A 16,906-nucleotide genomic window follows, 5' to 3' on the forward strand; every position below is an offset into this window, starting at 1 on the left:
TGCGCAACATTGAATAACTCTTACAGTTATACCACGTATTAAAAAATTGTCGGGTTTAAACTGGGCTCGGGCTCATAATTACAGTTAATGTGTCGGGCCGGGCTCGGACACAACGTGCACGGGCTAGGGTAGGGTCGGGCTTGATTTTTTGTCTACAGCCATGCTAGAAAGCTTGGTGAGGCTATACTGTACTACTACTGTACACTACTGCATAGTGGTGCTTTGCACTAATTGATAGCATACTCATAATGACAATGCTAATATCCTTATGCATCAGAGCAAATGTTCACCATTATAGATTCAGGCAAAACTGGTGGACCAACCGAACGAAAGACCGACTAGCCATCAATAAAGCCATAACCCCAGCGTGGTTACTCGGGTAACTGAGTAACCACGTGGTAACTTCCCACAGCATTTCAGACACTGAACTGATGTACTTCTAATGTCCCTGCCACAGCTTGTTTAATCATGAAAACCAAGGGTTGAGGCTCTGATTGAAGGACCATTTGTATCACCTGAGGTCCCACCCACTTTATAAAAACCATCATTAATAAATGGGAAATTTATAGTTAATTAAACTTAAGTTAATAGCTATTTCACTGTTAACAAACAATAAAATATGTTATCATCCATTTATTAAGCAATTGTATTCTAAAGTTGCAAATGATGTTTATAATACTTTGTAAATGGTTAATAAATACTGTGTAGTTCATCTATAAACATTATTGGATGGCCATTATAACGTTGTAACTAATGCTTCTAAACTTTAAATAAAAGGTTTATAAAGCATTTCATTGTTTTTTTTAACAGCAAAATAACTATTAACTAAAGTATTGTACCATAACTTTACCATTTAGTGTTGCCATAAAGTGCTACCCTAGGGTTTGTGTCATGTGATTTTAAAATGATTAATTCCAATGAATAAACTGTATCAATTTCCTTTTCCTTGAAGACCGGGGATTTGTCACCAATAGTGGGGTTCCGTGTATGGGCAATTTGTCATTTTCATTTCAAATTGATGCAAAAGTTTCGTTTACACTTCTAAGTTGTTTGTTAGGATCTATAGAACAATTTTGGTCTGAGGGCCAGACAGGCCGGTCAAAAAATTGCCCTCTAGGGGGCGTTGATGGCTCCCAACCCACCACCAACCTTAAGAAAATATGGTAGCTGTTATAACTCTTGATCAGATTATCTGATCTGAACATAATAAGTATGTATTGATTCAGGATCAGGAGTAGCAACTGATATCTTTATCATATGACCGATATAACCCATATTTTGTCCAGTATCACTTCAAAAATAGACAGAAAATCATAGGCCTGGTGATGTAAAACAGGTGTTTCTTTTTAATAATCTTTACAGTAACACACAGAGTCCTGGAAATTACTCTTTTCCAGCTATTTCACACACTTACACACAGACGTGTACACTTCAGCTTTTCTTTCATGTACTTGCACCGAGAGCTGGATAATGCATAAACATTCTTGGTCCAATCCAGGCTTCTGTGCTGTAGGAAACTGAAAAAGTGAAATCCCAGTTCCATGGAAGGATGAGGTAGCAGTACGTGATGTGGGATTATGATCCGGGTTATCCAGGGCTGCAACTGTGAATATGCACTGACGCAAATTTGTAGGACAAACTATATCTGCGTTGTTCCTTGTTCGATCTCCAATAGCCTTTGCAAAGCTAGCTTCAATGCTGAGGACCTTCTTATATGACACGCTCAGATTATATTTGTGTAAGAGTTCAACCAACTTCTTGCTTCTTGTTTGCGAATGCAGTTCGAGGGCCAGGAACACTGCAAGTGGAGGCTCACAATTCAAGTTTGAGGAAAGAGAAGTCATATTTAGCATGGCCATCTGTATCTCCAGAGAATTCTCTTGTTCGGGTCATGATTTGGGTCCTGCAAGGAGATGATGGAAGAAATACTTCATACGTTGTGGAACAGATGATTCTTCGCAGTCTTTGGGAAATGAACCATCAAACCTGAATGGAGTGTCGTGATTCAAAACAGCTTTTCTGAGAATGGATGCTGCCAAAAGTAATGTATGTGCTTCCTCTTCTGGTGTTTGAGATGCAACTGATATGATCTTCCTAGCAGTCTTTGAACAAAAGATGAAAACTCGGTCACGGGTACCTTTCTCTTCTGTCAAATCCGGAAAGTGTTTGAGGACTGTTTTCTTTAGGTGTGTCCGGTTCACGGTCTTCTGGATTCCATGTTGTTCCAATCTCTCTGTCATCGTATCAGTCAGATCTTGTAATGCAAAGATGTTGCGACCTCCAGCAATTTCTTCCTGTATGAATTGGAGCAACTCATTTTCTGCTGTGACTTCAAAGTCTTCACCAGCTGTATCTCGTTTACAAATCCCATTGTAACGGCGGAAGAACCCTGTGTAGCAATTGCTATGATACTCGGCCTCAATAGCGACAAGATCTCCCTCTGAAAAGAGTGCCACAATATGATCTTCCCCCAGTGCAACTGCCTTGTCATGTATCTGATGGGATAGTTCTACCTTCTGGAAAGAATGGTCTGCTGCATTTGTTTCATCACCACAAAAGATACATATATTACGATTAACAGGTGCACCAGTCCGGCAGGATCTTCTTGTGGCAGGAAACAATCCTTCAGAATAACGTTTTTTTGCATTGTCAAGTGTTGTTGGCTGGTAAAGCTTACGACAGGTTTTGTGCCAAGCAGCACAATTCTGATGCATGGATTCTTCATCTGGAAGTTCTACATCTGGGTGGGGAGCAGCACCAATTGCTCTGAACTGACGTGCAAGGCTGATCATTTCTGTGTATGCTCCCTCTTTATGAATGACAATTGGATTAGCGAGAGGGCAAACAAGTTTTCCTCTGTATTTTTTTGGCACAGAATGCATAGCTGCCATTTGGTTCAGCAGTAACAGTAAAAGAAGGAATACTTACTTTTTATGTTCATTGCAACTTATGCAGTCACTTCAAAATAACAGTACCATGAGAACTTATCCAGTAAAGAGCCAAGTGGTTCAGCGAATTGTGATCACTGAGGGGCATCAATAAAAATGCACGATGGAATTACTGTATTCTTCAGACATTTATTCACTCTTCCTACATGGACTGAATGGACTTTTCAAATGAGGCACACAGACGAATGAATTTAATCTATTTAAGCAGTAGAAGAGAGAAAATAAGGAAATGAGGAATAGAAGATAAATAACTAAAGGGCATGAAATGTAAGATTGTAAAATATTCTTGACATACATTAGGCCTATACCAAATTACTGTATGTGAATTGGAATAAATAATAAACACCTTTGTATTGACGAGACGTACTCACACCGTGTAGTTCAACATCGAAGTTTACTTGCAACTGCACTTCCTAGTTACATACACTTGAGTAAGCAACTGGTGCCAACTAGTGGTAGCGTTGATCATTACATCTCAATACATCTCCTTTTTTTTCAAGTAAAGTATTCTTGTACCACTTAAACTTAAATCATTTTTTCAGTATGAATCAATTCTTGTTAACGTGCTTTCACATCTTAACTGAATTATTTTGAAATAAATTCCTTTAAATTCAAATTCACATTTTACTATCATTTACCACTTTATTTTAACAGTTTCCTCTTTGACACTTTAACTGTTCAGAACTTAACACTTAACATGTGTATTTTCTTTTGCTCACATCATTTTCATTTTTTTTTTTTTTATATCTCTTCAATCAGTCTCTTTGGTTTCACAATCAGTCTCTTTGGTCTTTGATCCTGTGTGACATCAGTTGGTGTGTCTTTGTCTGTCTCAGAACAGGATTGGTCTGAGATGACTGGCATGTCATTTGTGTCATTGTCCATGAGTTCTTTCTGAGGCACTTTGAGCAGATGCCTTCTGTTCCGCCTCAGTGGTGTCCCATACTCCGTGATGACTTCATATGATCTAGGTGTTGTCTCCTTGACCACCTTAGCTAGTGGTCCCCACTGTCCATCACATCTCACCCTCACAATGTCCTCCTGTGAGAGTGGGCCCAGAGCCTTGGTTGCTCTGTCGTACAGTCCTATCTGTCTCATGTTTGGACGTGTTGTCACATACTTTTCCTTCCTGTATGTGGCTGCTGGAAGCCTGGTCCTGAGCTTTCTACTCATGAGCATTTCTGCTGGCGAAAGTCCATTCTCCAGTGGTGATGCTCTGTAGTTCAGGATAGCAAGGTATGGATCCTCTGCATTTTCTGCAGCTTTTTTCAGAATACGTTTCACTATTTGTACTCCCTTCTCCGCTAATCCATTGGATTGCGGGTAGTGAGGACTCGAAGTCACATGTTCAAAACCGTACTTTTCTGCAAAGTTTTTAAAACATTGGCTCGAGAATTGTGGTCCATTGTCACTTATCACAGTCACAGGGATCCCATGTCGTGCGAAGATCGCTTTTGTGTGCGTCACAACTCTCTCAGCAGTCGTATCACTCAAACACGTGAATTCTGGGTAGTTTGAATGATAATCTATGACTAACAGGTAGTCCTTGCCTTTAAGATGAAAAAGATCCATCCCAACCTTTCTCCACGGTTCCCTTGGCTTGTCATGTGGCCTCATCGGTTCCTTGGCCTGCTGATATCTGTGGCGCTGGCAAGTGTCACAGCGCTGGATGTAGGTCTCAATATCTCTGTTCATGTACGGCCAGTACAATACTTCTCGTGCACGTCTCTTGCATTTTTCTATTCCTAGATGTCCTTCGTGCACTAATCTGACCATTTGCTGTCTTAATGAGTTAGGAATAACAATCCTGGTGCCTTTTAGAAGAACACCATCCAACACTGACAGTTCTCCTTTAAAGTGTTGGTATGGCTTAGACAGTTTAACCTGGCCTGGTAGGTTTATCTGTTCCATGACTTGTTTCAATGTTTCATCCTTTTGTGTTTGTTTGGCTATCTCTGACCATTTTAAGTCTGACACTGGCATGTGTGCTCTGACACAGTCTATGTGGATTTGCACGATTTCTTCAGTTGTGCTCCTTAAATCCTGCAGGCTGGCCCTGCTCAACGTATCTGCCACCACTAGGTGTTTTCCTGGCTTAAACTCAAAGTCCACGTCATATTTCTGAAGTCTTAGCATTAGGCGTTGAATGCGTGGTGGTGCATCACCCAGTGGCTTCTGTGAGATTGCTATTAGCGGCTTATGGTCAGTTTCCAGTGTTACTGTTCTTCCATAAACATATTCATGAAACTTTTCACAGCCATAAACAGCCCCTAATGTCTCTTTCTCAATTTGTGCGTAATTTCTTTCTGCACTGGTCATAGTGCGAGATGCGTACGCGACAGGATACCATTCTGTGTCATGCTTTTGAAGAAGCACAGCTCCTAGGCCGGCTTTGGATGCATCAGTTGACACCTTTAACGGTTTGTCCTGATCATAGAATGTTAAGACGGGCTCTCTGATCAGACTATTCTTTAGCCACTCCCATTCTTTTGCATGCTCTGGCATCCACTGCCACATTGTTTTATTCTCTAGCAAGCTTCTTAGTGCTTTAGTGTTAGCTGAAAGGTTCGGGACAAATTTTCCCAAGTAGTTTACTAAGCCTAAAGCTCTCTGTAGGTCATTTTTGTCCTGTGGTACAGGCATTTCCGCAATCGCCCTGACCTTCTCTGGATCCGGTTGGACCCCTGCCTCTGAAAGTTTCTCTCCCAGGTAGGTTATTTCTCTAACCCCGAATTGGCATTTGCTTTTGTTTAGTTTTAGTCCTGACTTTTGCGCCTTAGTGAGAACTATGCGCAGCCTTGCATCATGCTCCTCTTTTGTTTTGCCCCAGACTACGACATCATCAATAAAAACACCCACCCCTTCTATTCCATCAAAGAGCTGCTGTACTGTCCTATGAAATACCTCAGGGGCGGAGCTTATTCCAAATGGAAGTCTCAAGAAGCAATGTCGACCAAAGGGAGTGTTAAATGTGCACAACCTAGAACTTTCCTCATCAAGCACAATCTGGTAAAACCCCGATGAAGCGTCTAGTTTAGAGAAGTAGCATGCTCCACTCATTGCACTAGTTATGTCTGATTTAGTTGGAAGCCTGTAGTGTTCACGCTGGATTGCCTTATTTAAATCTTTGGGATCTATGCACAATCTCAGATCTCCATTAGGTTTCTCAACAATGACTAGGGAGTTAACCCATTCGGTGGGCTCTTCAATTTTCCTGATGACCCCTTCAGTTATCAAAGAGTCTAGCTTTTCCCTGAGTCTCTTCTTAAGTGCGACAGGCACTTTTCGTGCTGGGTGTATGACTGGTTCTGCATTATCTTTCAACCTGATTTTGTGTTTGCCTGGCAGACATCCTATACCTTTAAACACATCTGCGTATTCTTTCACCCAGTCAGCATGTGTGGCTCTTGTTGCAGTAGTCACTGTTTTCTTAGTTTGTTTGTTTTCTGTCATTTTGTCAGCATCAATGACATTTATTCTCTTTATTAGCCCTAGCTGCTCACAGGTTTTTAAACCTAGAATAGCTTGTCTATTCCCCTCAACAAGCACAAATAGAGCATTCACTTTCTGATCATTTCTAGTCAGACTAACTCTACACACCCCTTTAGTGGGTATAGGAGTGTCATCATATGTCCTTAGATTTATCTTTTTGTCTCTCACCTTGGGCTTGTTTTTCAGTCTTTTATAGTCTGTTATTGGCAGTATGTTCACCTGCGCCCCCGTGTCCAGTTTCAGTGGGATGTCGGTGCCATTCACATCCAGGTGAGCTATCCACTCATCCTTTGAAGCCGTCGGTGCCTCCTCTATTGCACCCACAAAGAACGGCATCTCCTCGTCGTCCTCGGTGTCGCTCTGCTTTTCCACGAGCTGCACTTTCTTCTTGGTGAAACAGCATTTGGCGAAGTGATTTCTTCCACCGCATTTCCTGCAGTCCTTCCCGAACGCTGGGCACTGTTTCGGCGCGTGTCTCAGCCCGCACCTCTCGCAGTTTCCCCTCTCCTGCTGCGGCTGTTGCCTCGGCTCTCTTTTCCTTGCCGACGTCCTCGGTCTCCCGCGCTGGACCGCGTCCACTTCCGCAGCTTCACCCTCGTTGCTGAATGTCTTTATCTGAGCCTTTGCGCTATCTGAAGCTTGGCATATTTTAATAGCTTTTTCAAGCGTGAGATCAGTCTCTTTCAATAAGTGCATTCTCACTTTATTGTCCAGTACACCGATAACTATCTGGTCACGTATCAGTGAATCACATAACGTGCCGAAGTTGCATGACTGACTTTTCAGCCGTAGGTCTGTGACATACTTTTCTATCGGCTCGGACTCTTTCTGAACACGGTTTCTGAAAACATATCTCTCATATGTCTCATTCTTTCTCGGCGTGCAGTACTCCTCGAACTTTGCCATGACCACATCGAACTTATCTTTTTGGTCGTCTGTGAAGACAAACGTGTTGTACACGTCCAGTGCGCTGCGGCCTGCTACTGTTAGCAACAGTGCTATCTTCCGCTGGTCGTCGCCTTCCAGTCCGATGGCAAGCACATATAGTTCAAAACTCTGTTTGAATACTTTCCAGTTTTCGTTGACGTTTCCTGTCAACTTCAACTCCTCTGGTTGACGTATAAAGTTCATTTTCCAGTTGAGATATTTCTCCTGGTACCATGTATTGACGAGACGTACTCACACCGTGTAGTTCAACATCGAAGTTTACTTGCAACTGCACTTCCTAGTTACATACACTTGAGTAAGCAACTGGTGCCAACTAGTGGTAGCGTTGATCATTACATCTCAATACAACCTTCCCTTATTCACAATACTCAGGACATTCTCCAAAGTTACTATAGCTATTACTATAATTAATTTAAAAAAGGTATGAAAATTGGTAGCCACCTTAGATTTTTGCCATACCATAATTTTCAAAACTTCCATATTTGAGCAACAGTTGATTCCCCACATAGTACTGACTTGCAATAGCAATAAAAAATAATATTACATAGCAAATGTAAGAAAATTAAGACCTTTTTAAAAAAATTCATAATTCCGATTTTGGCCATTTTAGAAAATGGGCCAAAAAACTATTTTCTTTCAATCTGGTTTCTTGGCCCTCGGACCAAAATTGTTCTATAGACCCTTAGCTTCAATTTAGAAGAGAAAACAAAACTTTTGCATCAATTTGAAATGACTGAGAGCCTAGGCACCCCACTACAACACAGAACTGATGATAATCAGTGGTTCTTATTCTCATTTTTGATTAGTCTGTTATTCTTAAATATTTGTTACATCATGTCATTATACACCGATCAGGCATAACATTATGACCACCTGCCTAATATTGTGAAGGTTCTCCTTGTGCAGCCAAAACAGCTCTGACCCATCAAGACATGGACTTAAGACCTCTGAGGGTGTCCTGTGATGTCTGGCACCAGGGCGTTTTATAGTGGATCCTCTGGGTCCTGTATGTTGGGGGCTGGGGCCTCCATGGATCAGACCTGCTCTAGCACATCTTACAGATGCTCGATCAGATTGGGATCTGGGGAATTTGGAGGCCCGGTCAACACCTTGGGCCCTTTACTGTGTTCTTCGAGCTGTTCCTGAGCAGTGTTTGCGGTGTGTCAGGGCACATTGTCCTGCTGGGGGGCCACTGCCATCGGGTAGTGTTGTTGTGATAAGGGGGTGTACTTGGTCCACAACAGTGTTTGGATGGGTGGTGTGTGTCAAGTGGCATTCACATGAATGCCAGCACCCAAGGTTTCAGATTTTACCACTTTTCACTGTATTGGCGGTGTAAGGAAACATACCTTAAGAAAAAAACAGATGTGTTTATTGGCTTCAAATAGGAATAAATATGAGGTATAGGCCCACATGTGTTTTGGGAGGAGTAGCCTTCTAATAATGTAGGTTAATTAATAAATGTAATGTGAATCATTCTCAAAGTTATATAGAGGCTAGGATTAGCATCTCAGCAGAAGAAAACCCAAAGAATATTTAGTTGTCCAATAGTTGGTGTACCACAGAGCTTGTCATCACGTCACAGAAACAGCCCTCCTCAAAATCACTAAAGACCTTCTGATGGCAGCTGACTCCGGACTATTATCCATCCTCATCCTCCTCGATCTGAGTGCGGCCTTCAACACCATCTCCCACACCACCCTCCTTGACAGATTAGCATCTATTGGTATCTCTGACACACCCCTGGACTGGTTTAAATCTTATCTTTCCGGCCGCACTCAGTTCATCCAGTTGAAAACCTTCACATCCCAACCATCTCCCCCTCTCCTCTGGTGTTCCCCAAGACACCCCTTCCGAAGGACCGCCATTCCGACGGTCTGCCATTCTGACCGGGTTATGGTTAAGGTTAGGGTTTCAGGTTCGGAATGGCAACCTTTTTTCAAAAATAATTAAGGGCCGGCATTCCGAAACATGAAATTGAACGTTCGGAATGGCGGCCCTTCGGAATGCCTCCCTGGACCCACTTGAAGGCATCCTGCTTTTAACAGTGCTGGCCCTGTTGAGGCAGCAGCCTGAAGTACAATGGTTAAAGCACACATGTTTTCCAGTTGTTGTGGGGATGTTTCCATAAAAAAAAGTTAATCTGCTGGGTCTTCACTTCATTGGATGTTTGTGTTGGTTTTTGCAGACAACAACGCAGAAACTGGGGATGCTTTGTTTACTTTCTATGTGTTTGTGTTGCCAAAAGTCTGTGTTAAGTGAGGGAAATGGTAGTTACCGGATGTAACTTTAGTTCTGTGAGTATATGTTTAACCCTCTAGCTGCATGTTATTGCAGCCACAGTAAAGCAAATTATTTTTAATAAACTATAACACATATGACGGAAGTGACAGTATTGCATAATCCATGTTGTATCAGAATGTGACACCAGTGACCATGATGAAAGTGCCCACTCCATTCAATAACCTTTGATATATTTCAGTCTGGACCAAAATGTTGGGCTCATCCAAGAATAATTTTGTCATATTTTTTGTTTAGATCCACCTCAGAATTATTGAAACGTGCTGTGAATCAGTCTTACCTTCACATAATTTATTAAAAGGCAAAATTCCATGGAGGTACTCTTAGAAAACAAAACAAAACAGTGTCTGTGTTTTGAAGTCAATGGAGTCAAGTAGAAAATGTTGATGTCAAGATGAAAATGTCAACAGTCCGACAAGACAAAGAGCAGAAAGTAGTATTCCTGGCACCTTGTACACCAGATGTGTGCTGATGAGCGCCAGCAAGAAAAAAAAAAAGCAGCAGCAGCCAGATGAATCAGCATCACTTGTTCCATCCTCACCCAGGAAGAGCTTGGAGCCAAGCAGCACAGAAGAGAGTGTGTCACGAGTTGTGTGTGTGTATGTGTGTCTATGTCTGTGTCCCAGACATAAAAAGCTCCAGAGGTGCGTAGGTAGAGAGTAGTCGCAGAGAGAACCTTTTAAAATAAAGGCCCCTTTACTTCAAGTCTATTTTAAATAAAGTTTCCCTGTTTTGTTAGTATATTTTTTCACATTTTAGTAGGATGCTCTTTCCTGATTCGCTCCCATTTTGATCTGCCGTTGATGCTGTTAGCTTTTAATACAAACTCAATACTCCTTCCATGTTGCTCCATGTTATACCGATGGAAACTGAGCTGTCCCAAATTGTCTTGCTAATTCACAATATTTGTTTACAGTACAGTGATCTATTTATGCAACATCAGGTTTCACATCAGTGATTTTCCTTTTTCAGGAGGCCACTGGTGACCACAGGGCTGGAAGCAGCCACATATAGGTCATATATGGCTATCAGCCATGCCTTAGCAATTCTTTTCCTATTTTTCAAATATCCACCACCTTCAACAGATACTAGCAAGCGTTCAGTGCCGATGAAAGTCAAATCAAGGTAAAGCCACAAATGTAACTGAAAAAATACCAATACTGATAAACCAGTATATAAGAGGATATCCTCATGTTCTCACAGTGTTCAGAGCTGCAGAATATCCACACAGTCTACCTGGACAAACCAAACCACCCACGTATTCTTGGGACATAGATCCTTAACTTTTAATGAGATGGTCTTGTCCATTGTGAAAGGTGAAAGCTTCTGTGCTTTGGGTCTACACTCATGTTCTTCTCTAATTAACATGGCGGAGGCACCCAGAAGGCTGCTCGGCTCCACCTCTCTTCTCCTACAGTTACCTTTACTGTCTCTTGGCACTTTTCCATCTCATCATGCAGTCATGTCCTTTACCTAATTATATCTGTAATTAATATCCTGCACACAGTGCTCTGCTTTCAGAGGAGCTTGCTGGGATAAATGGACTAAAAGCTTAAATGTTGGACAAATGAATTATATACTAATGAATTTGCAATAAGAGCCTCACCAGGAGTGAAGCTAAAAATGTGTGACTCGGCTTTCACACCAAATGCACAAGTGCAACAATGTGCAAATTAAAGTTACTTTGTTCAATAGAGGGCATAGCAGCTCAGTACATCGCTGCTGTATGCACTGCCTCAATTTCCTGCCAGGATATTTTGCTGTTGAATTATACTCCTAGTGCATATGGTGTGAAAGATGGGTCAGAGTGGTCAGAGTCAGAGAATGAATGTTCTGTATTTTTGACATTCTAGAAAGGAAAGGTCTCATCTCCCATGGAGCACAGTCATATTCAGAGAATTTAATGGCACTCTTTTCCTAGTGGACAGGCCAGGGATCATCCTCTGTGAATGTCATGGCTATTTACTAGACGTTTTCAAGATAACTTACTTTAAAAGAAGTCATTTAATCATAACCTATAAATGGTTTAGTAGAGATGATTTGTCAGCCTTGTACATTATTTTCAGTTTTGTTAGTTGATGAACAAACTTAATAACATAATGTGTGAAATGGCACACCCGCTCTTTTTCATTGGATGACCTGCAAGCATTCATATTATCATAGAATTTAAGACGGTTCTGTCTGATAGCAGAGTTGGTTGTGTTAGAGGTTAACAAGACTAGTTCAGAGCCATGGTAGCCCCTCTGTGAGGCTGAAGTCCGGCACAGTGCTTCGAGCTAAATGCATGCAAACATGCTCACAATGACGTGTTCACCGTCTTCATTTAGTGTGTTAGCATGCAAACATTTGTTAATTAGCACCAAACACAAAGTGCAGCTGAGGTTGCTGGTGATGCCATTAGTTTCTTAAAGGAATAGTTCACTCTAGAACGAAATTCAGTCATTATTGACTCACCCTCATGCTGATGAGAAATCCGGTGTAGTTTTTTATTCCTCAAAGTGCAGCTGGAGACCCGCGGGGGTACCGTCCTGCAGTAAAAATCCATATAACGGGTGTCAATGGTACCCGAGACGAAAAGGTCCATAAAACTACACAAAAACTTTGTAATATTCCTCCATACTGCTCGTCCACTGCAATCCAAGTGTCCTGAAGTGGCGACATCCAGAGTTTACTCGAAACGACGTCATTTAGTACATTTTTCTAGCCTAAACAGTCACTATACTATATTTGCCTGGAGGCACGTGAGTCTCCCTCACAGCCGCTCGCACTACGGAAGCCGCGCCAGACAAGATCAACGAGAACTTGCGATAGCTACACACCGGTATTTACATCCTGCTGTGAGCGACCGAGTGACACACAAACACAAGAGGCATCTGCCTGCACTAGTGATTTGAAACTTTGAAAGAAAAAAGAAAAATGTCCAAGGACTTCGGCTTCGGACTACGGCTTCCATAGTGTGAGCGGCTGTGAGGGAGACTCACGTGCCTCCAGGCAGATATAGCATAGTGACTGTTTAGGATAGAAAAATGAACTAAATGACGTCGTTTCGAGTAAACTCTGGATGTCGCCACTTCAGGACACTTGGATTGCAGCGGACGAGCAGTATGGAGGAATATTATAAAGTTTTTGTGTAGTTTTATGGACCTTTTCCTCTCGGGTACCATTGACGCCCGTTATATGGATTATTACTGCAGGACGGTACCCCCGCGGGTCTCCAGCTGCACTTTGAGGAATAAGAAACTACACCGGACTTCTCATCGGCATGAGGGTGAGTCGATAATGACTGAATTTCGTTAACTGAAATGTTAACTTGATAGTGATGTTGTCATCTAATTACCAAAGTTGGTTCAATTCGTCCTGAAGGAAACATGAATATCTATACCTGATTTAATCTAATTGTAGTCAAGACATTTCACTCTGAGCCAAAAAATGTCAATCTCACTGTAGCAATAAATAAGAACTCAGTGGATCATCAAAGCTAATGTGAATCATCCTCTGAGGACCATGAATGTCAATATTAAATTTCATGGGGATCAAATATTTCTAAGGATGCATGTTATGGAATTTTTTTTCCAGCCAATACCAATAACAGATAATTACAAGGCTCTCATGGCCAATATCATTAAGTTAACCAATCATTTTACACTTTTGGATTTTAAATGTCCATAACCTTAGTTTATGCACACCTGATGGCACCCAGGTGCAGCAGTTTGTCATGAGCGTGACAACAGCGTCCTGTATTTGTTCTTATCCCCCTTCTTCAGTGTTGATCGGTGGATCACAAACCAGCTCTAAAAAGTGCATAGCACCTCCTGCTGTATTGGACTGTCAAGTCAATGAAAGTAATACGGCTTCATATTATCAGCTCAATTTATCATCTACAATTTCACCAACATATAATTCTAAATATTTAAATTGGAACCTAACTGGTAAATATATCACTATGTCTATTGAATAATATGATATAATATAATATGAGTAAATATGTTATATAACCTCAGATGGATAGTGCAAACTGGCTGTGATGTTGTAAGTGGTTGGTTATGGTTGGTTTTTCAGTCTTAATTTTGACCTGGATGATGCAATGAACGCCATTTAATGGTCTGGAACTGGTAATTAAGGTAACTCTCCCACATCTTCAATGTGGCATTATACTCAGATCACAATGTCTCTGGTGAACAACTTTAGTTTTTGATTATTCTGTTTATTTTGTCAGTGATAATTATTATCTGTACTGTTCGCCCCTCTGCAGCAGAACTATAGAAGCTCAGAGCCATAATAGAGAAGTTCACAGGGCTTCTCCCTACTACAGAAAAAAAACGTGTTGCCCTCTTCCCCCTCCTTCACTACGTGCATTTGTCATCAAAGCCCCAACACAAGTGCTTTTAAAGCAAGTACTGGGGGGTTGCCATGGCTACAAAGTCACCCTGTGGGCTTGGCCATCTATTGAGGTTTTCCACTCTCCTTCTCTGGCGGGATGAAAATTCACGTGGCCAAACTCTCAGAGCCAAGCTTTTATGACTTCAAAGCCAGGCAGAATCCACAGGAGCTCCAAGACCTTTGTCAGATGGCAATGTGTTGCATTCCTCAAGCCCTGTTGACATTTACAATTTGCCTCTCAGACCTAAGCAACAAGGATACTGCATTTTAAAAAAAGATGCTCTCTCATCTCACTCCGGGGCCTGAGCACGTAAAGCCATTACGCAGAGAAAGGACAAACATCCCTTAATTTAGTATTTTGTCCCAGTTCACTACAGTGAATAGATGCTCAGTGACAGGCATCGCAGCAGCTTTGCTCTTCTTTTATGTATTCACTCATGTGGGGCTCAAACCCATCGCCTGACTCAGGCAAAGGCTCAGAGATGCAGGCTAACTAAAAGGTGCAGGGCATGAATTTGCTCACATTAGGACATTGATTCATGTGACATGGTTTGATGACCTTCGTACGTACTCTGCTCACTGCAATGCCTTCTGTTCTCTAGGTCATGGCTTCAAGTTTGGACCAATTATTGGCAAGCTTCTGTGTGAACTCAGCCTGGGAGAAATGCCCTCCTATGACCTCTCACCTTTCCGAATCCGGCGCTTCCTGGAAAAGACCAAATCAGCTTTATAGAGCTGGGACTGGACATTCAGAGAATTAGCTGATCATCAAGAAGTATTCATTAATTGTAACTGTAGTATGATTTGAGATTGTCATGATAATTTAGCCCCGAGTTGTTACTTAACTTAAGTAACAAGGTTAGCTATTAAGCCAATTAATTCACCTCGTTCGCATTGGCTTGCTGAGAGCAAGAGATGAGGAGATCTAATCCATTTCATGTGTACACGCTAAATATGAAGCTACAGGATGTGATTAGCATAGCTTAGCATAAAGACTGGAAGCAGGCTGTGATCGTAGTCTAAATTAATCTGCCTACAAGCATTTTTTTCAATTTTGCTAATTGACAAATCTCTTTTGTTTAATCCATGCACTAACAGAAATGCAAATAAAACAACAGGGAGTTACATGCTCAAACTATGCCTCGGTCAGATGTAGAACACAACACTACATGTCATTCTATACTTCTTTTTTGTATGATTTGAACAAAGATACAATATGTACAGTAGTGACATTTAGAGATAGATTTTTTTTTCTGAACAGAGTGGTATGAATGTTCTCATCTAATAACCACTTTTCCCAAAATGTCGAACTGTTCCTTCAAATGTCATGTATAAGGAGTAAGGAGAAAACTTTTTCTGTAATGGGTATAGAGGGCATCAGAGAAATCTGATTCCCCTTCTCTTGGTGAAAGCTGTTTGCTTCTGCTTTTTATACATGCAACAGTGTTTAATCAACTTTTAACATGTATGCATGTTTATGACAAAGAAATGAATGCTATGGCAGCAGGGCAACAGGATAGGAGAGATCATTTCATGTGGCAATGTGAACTTGTATTCAAAATAATTAAAATAGAATTCTGATTAAATCCAAAATTGATAGAAAGTAGCTACTACAAGTCAGTGCCTTAGTTAGCTTTTGACTTCTGCATAAAATATGCAGTGCTATTTCTACAGAGCCAGCACTCTCAGTGCATGTAAAGACTTGGTGTTATATCCTGTATATTGTGATTTCTTAGAATAACCTGGTTTCTTGTGTTCATGTACACGTACTGAATCAAGTGAAAGAAATAAAAACCTGCAGAATAAGTCATCTAGTTGTTCCCCAAAGCAACAAGAATAATATGTAATGAACTTGGAATAAACTAATGCTGCCTTGATTTTGACAAAAGGAATCAGCATCGACAACTAAATTCTGACATTGTTGTGCAATTGTAAAATCGCCTATCTGTGACGAACAGCAATTAAAGAAGCTATGATCTTATTGGCTTGTATGATTTAATGCATCAGTAAATCTCTCTCTTGCTGCCTTCCCAGCGTTCACCATTTTGCCAACTAAGTACATGGTTAAAAAGACATCAGCCATTGAGTCGTTTGTCTATGTGCAGCCAGCTGCATGCTCAGGCTTCAGAGGTGGCCTTTTGCCTGGATCTATTTCCCAGTGTACCGGTAAACATTTTAATCACTAATCAGATGGCCTATTACAATGGATGCCAACCAAGGCCATCAGCAGGAATGGGAAAATTATGCAGCGAAACGGCAGAGATCGGCGAGCCATTTGCTCCCTTGCCTCTAAGTGACTTCAGATGGATAGCAAAGGGCCATTATGCATATTACAAGAATTAGAAGTACATTAAACATGCAAATGCAAATATTCAACTACCAATAATCATCAAGCAGGGGCCAACTGAAACACCTCTCTGGAACAATGTCAAGCTTGTAAAATCCCAAAAGCTCTGGAAAAAAACTATTTTCAGCTGCACATGAACAATATTTGGGGGACTGGAGCTCAGTCAGTTATCTAAGGTGCATAATTGGGAATGGCATCCAGGTCATGTATTGTGTTATGGTACCAGACCAAATTGTATGTATGGGTCAGTGACATATACACCAGAAAAAAGTGTTTTTTCAAAAACTTCAAATAACAGGCATAAAAATGATTGACTTTTCTTCTACTAACTCTCATCTTTATAGAAACATATGTTATTTTTAGATTTTCAATTGGAATCAGAATTTATGTGACAATTTGTTGTATTAGTGCCTAAAATCGTCATATGGTGTGACATGAAAATAATTGTAAATAAAATGAAAACGGATTATACCTTTCTTAAGTTACTCAC

The 16,906-nt window shown here is 41.1% G+C and overlaps 1 protein-coding gene across 2 annotated transcripts in view; it reads left to right on the plus strand.

Moving 5' to 3' along the window:
• Positions 1 to 16,050, plus strand: part of pipox (pipecolic acid oxidase) — a 73,581-nt gene extending 57,531 nt beyond the window's left edge. For both annotated transcript variants that reach the window (XM_073462309.1, XM_073462317.1), the window contains exon 8: positions 14,672 to 16,050. In XM_073462309.1, the coding sequence (XP_073318410.1) occupies positions 14,672 to 14,802 (131 nt within the window). In that variant the 3' untranslated portion in view covers positions 14,803 to 16,050. The remainder of the gene's footprint in view (positions 1 to 14,671) is intronic.
• Positions 16,051 to 16,906: the final 856 nt, after the last annotated feature.

Source organism: Pagrus major, chromosome 2 (genome assembly GCF_040436345.1).
Source record: "Pagrus major chromosome 2, Pma_NU_1.0".
NCBI classification, from domain to species: Eukaryota; Metazoa; Chordata; class Actinopteri; order Spariformes; family Sparidae; genus Pagrus; species Pagrus major.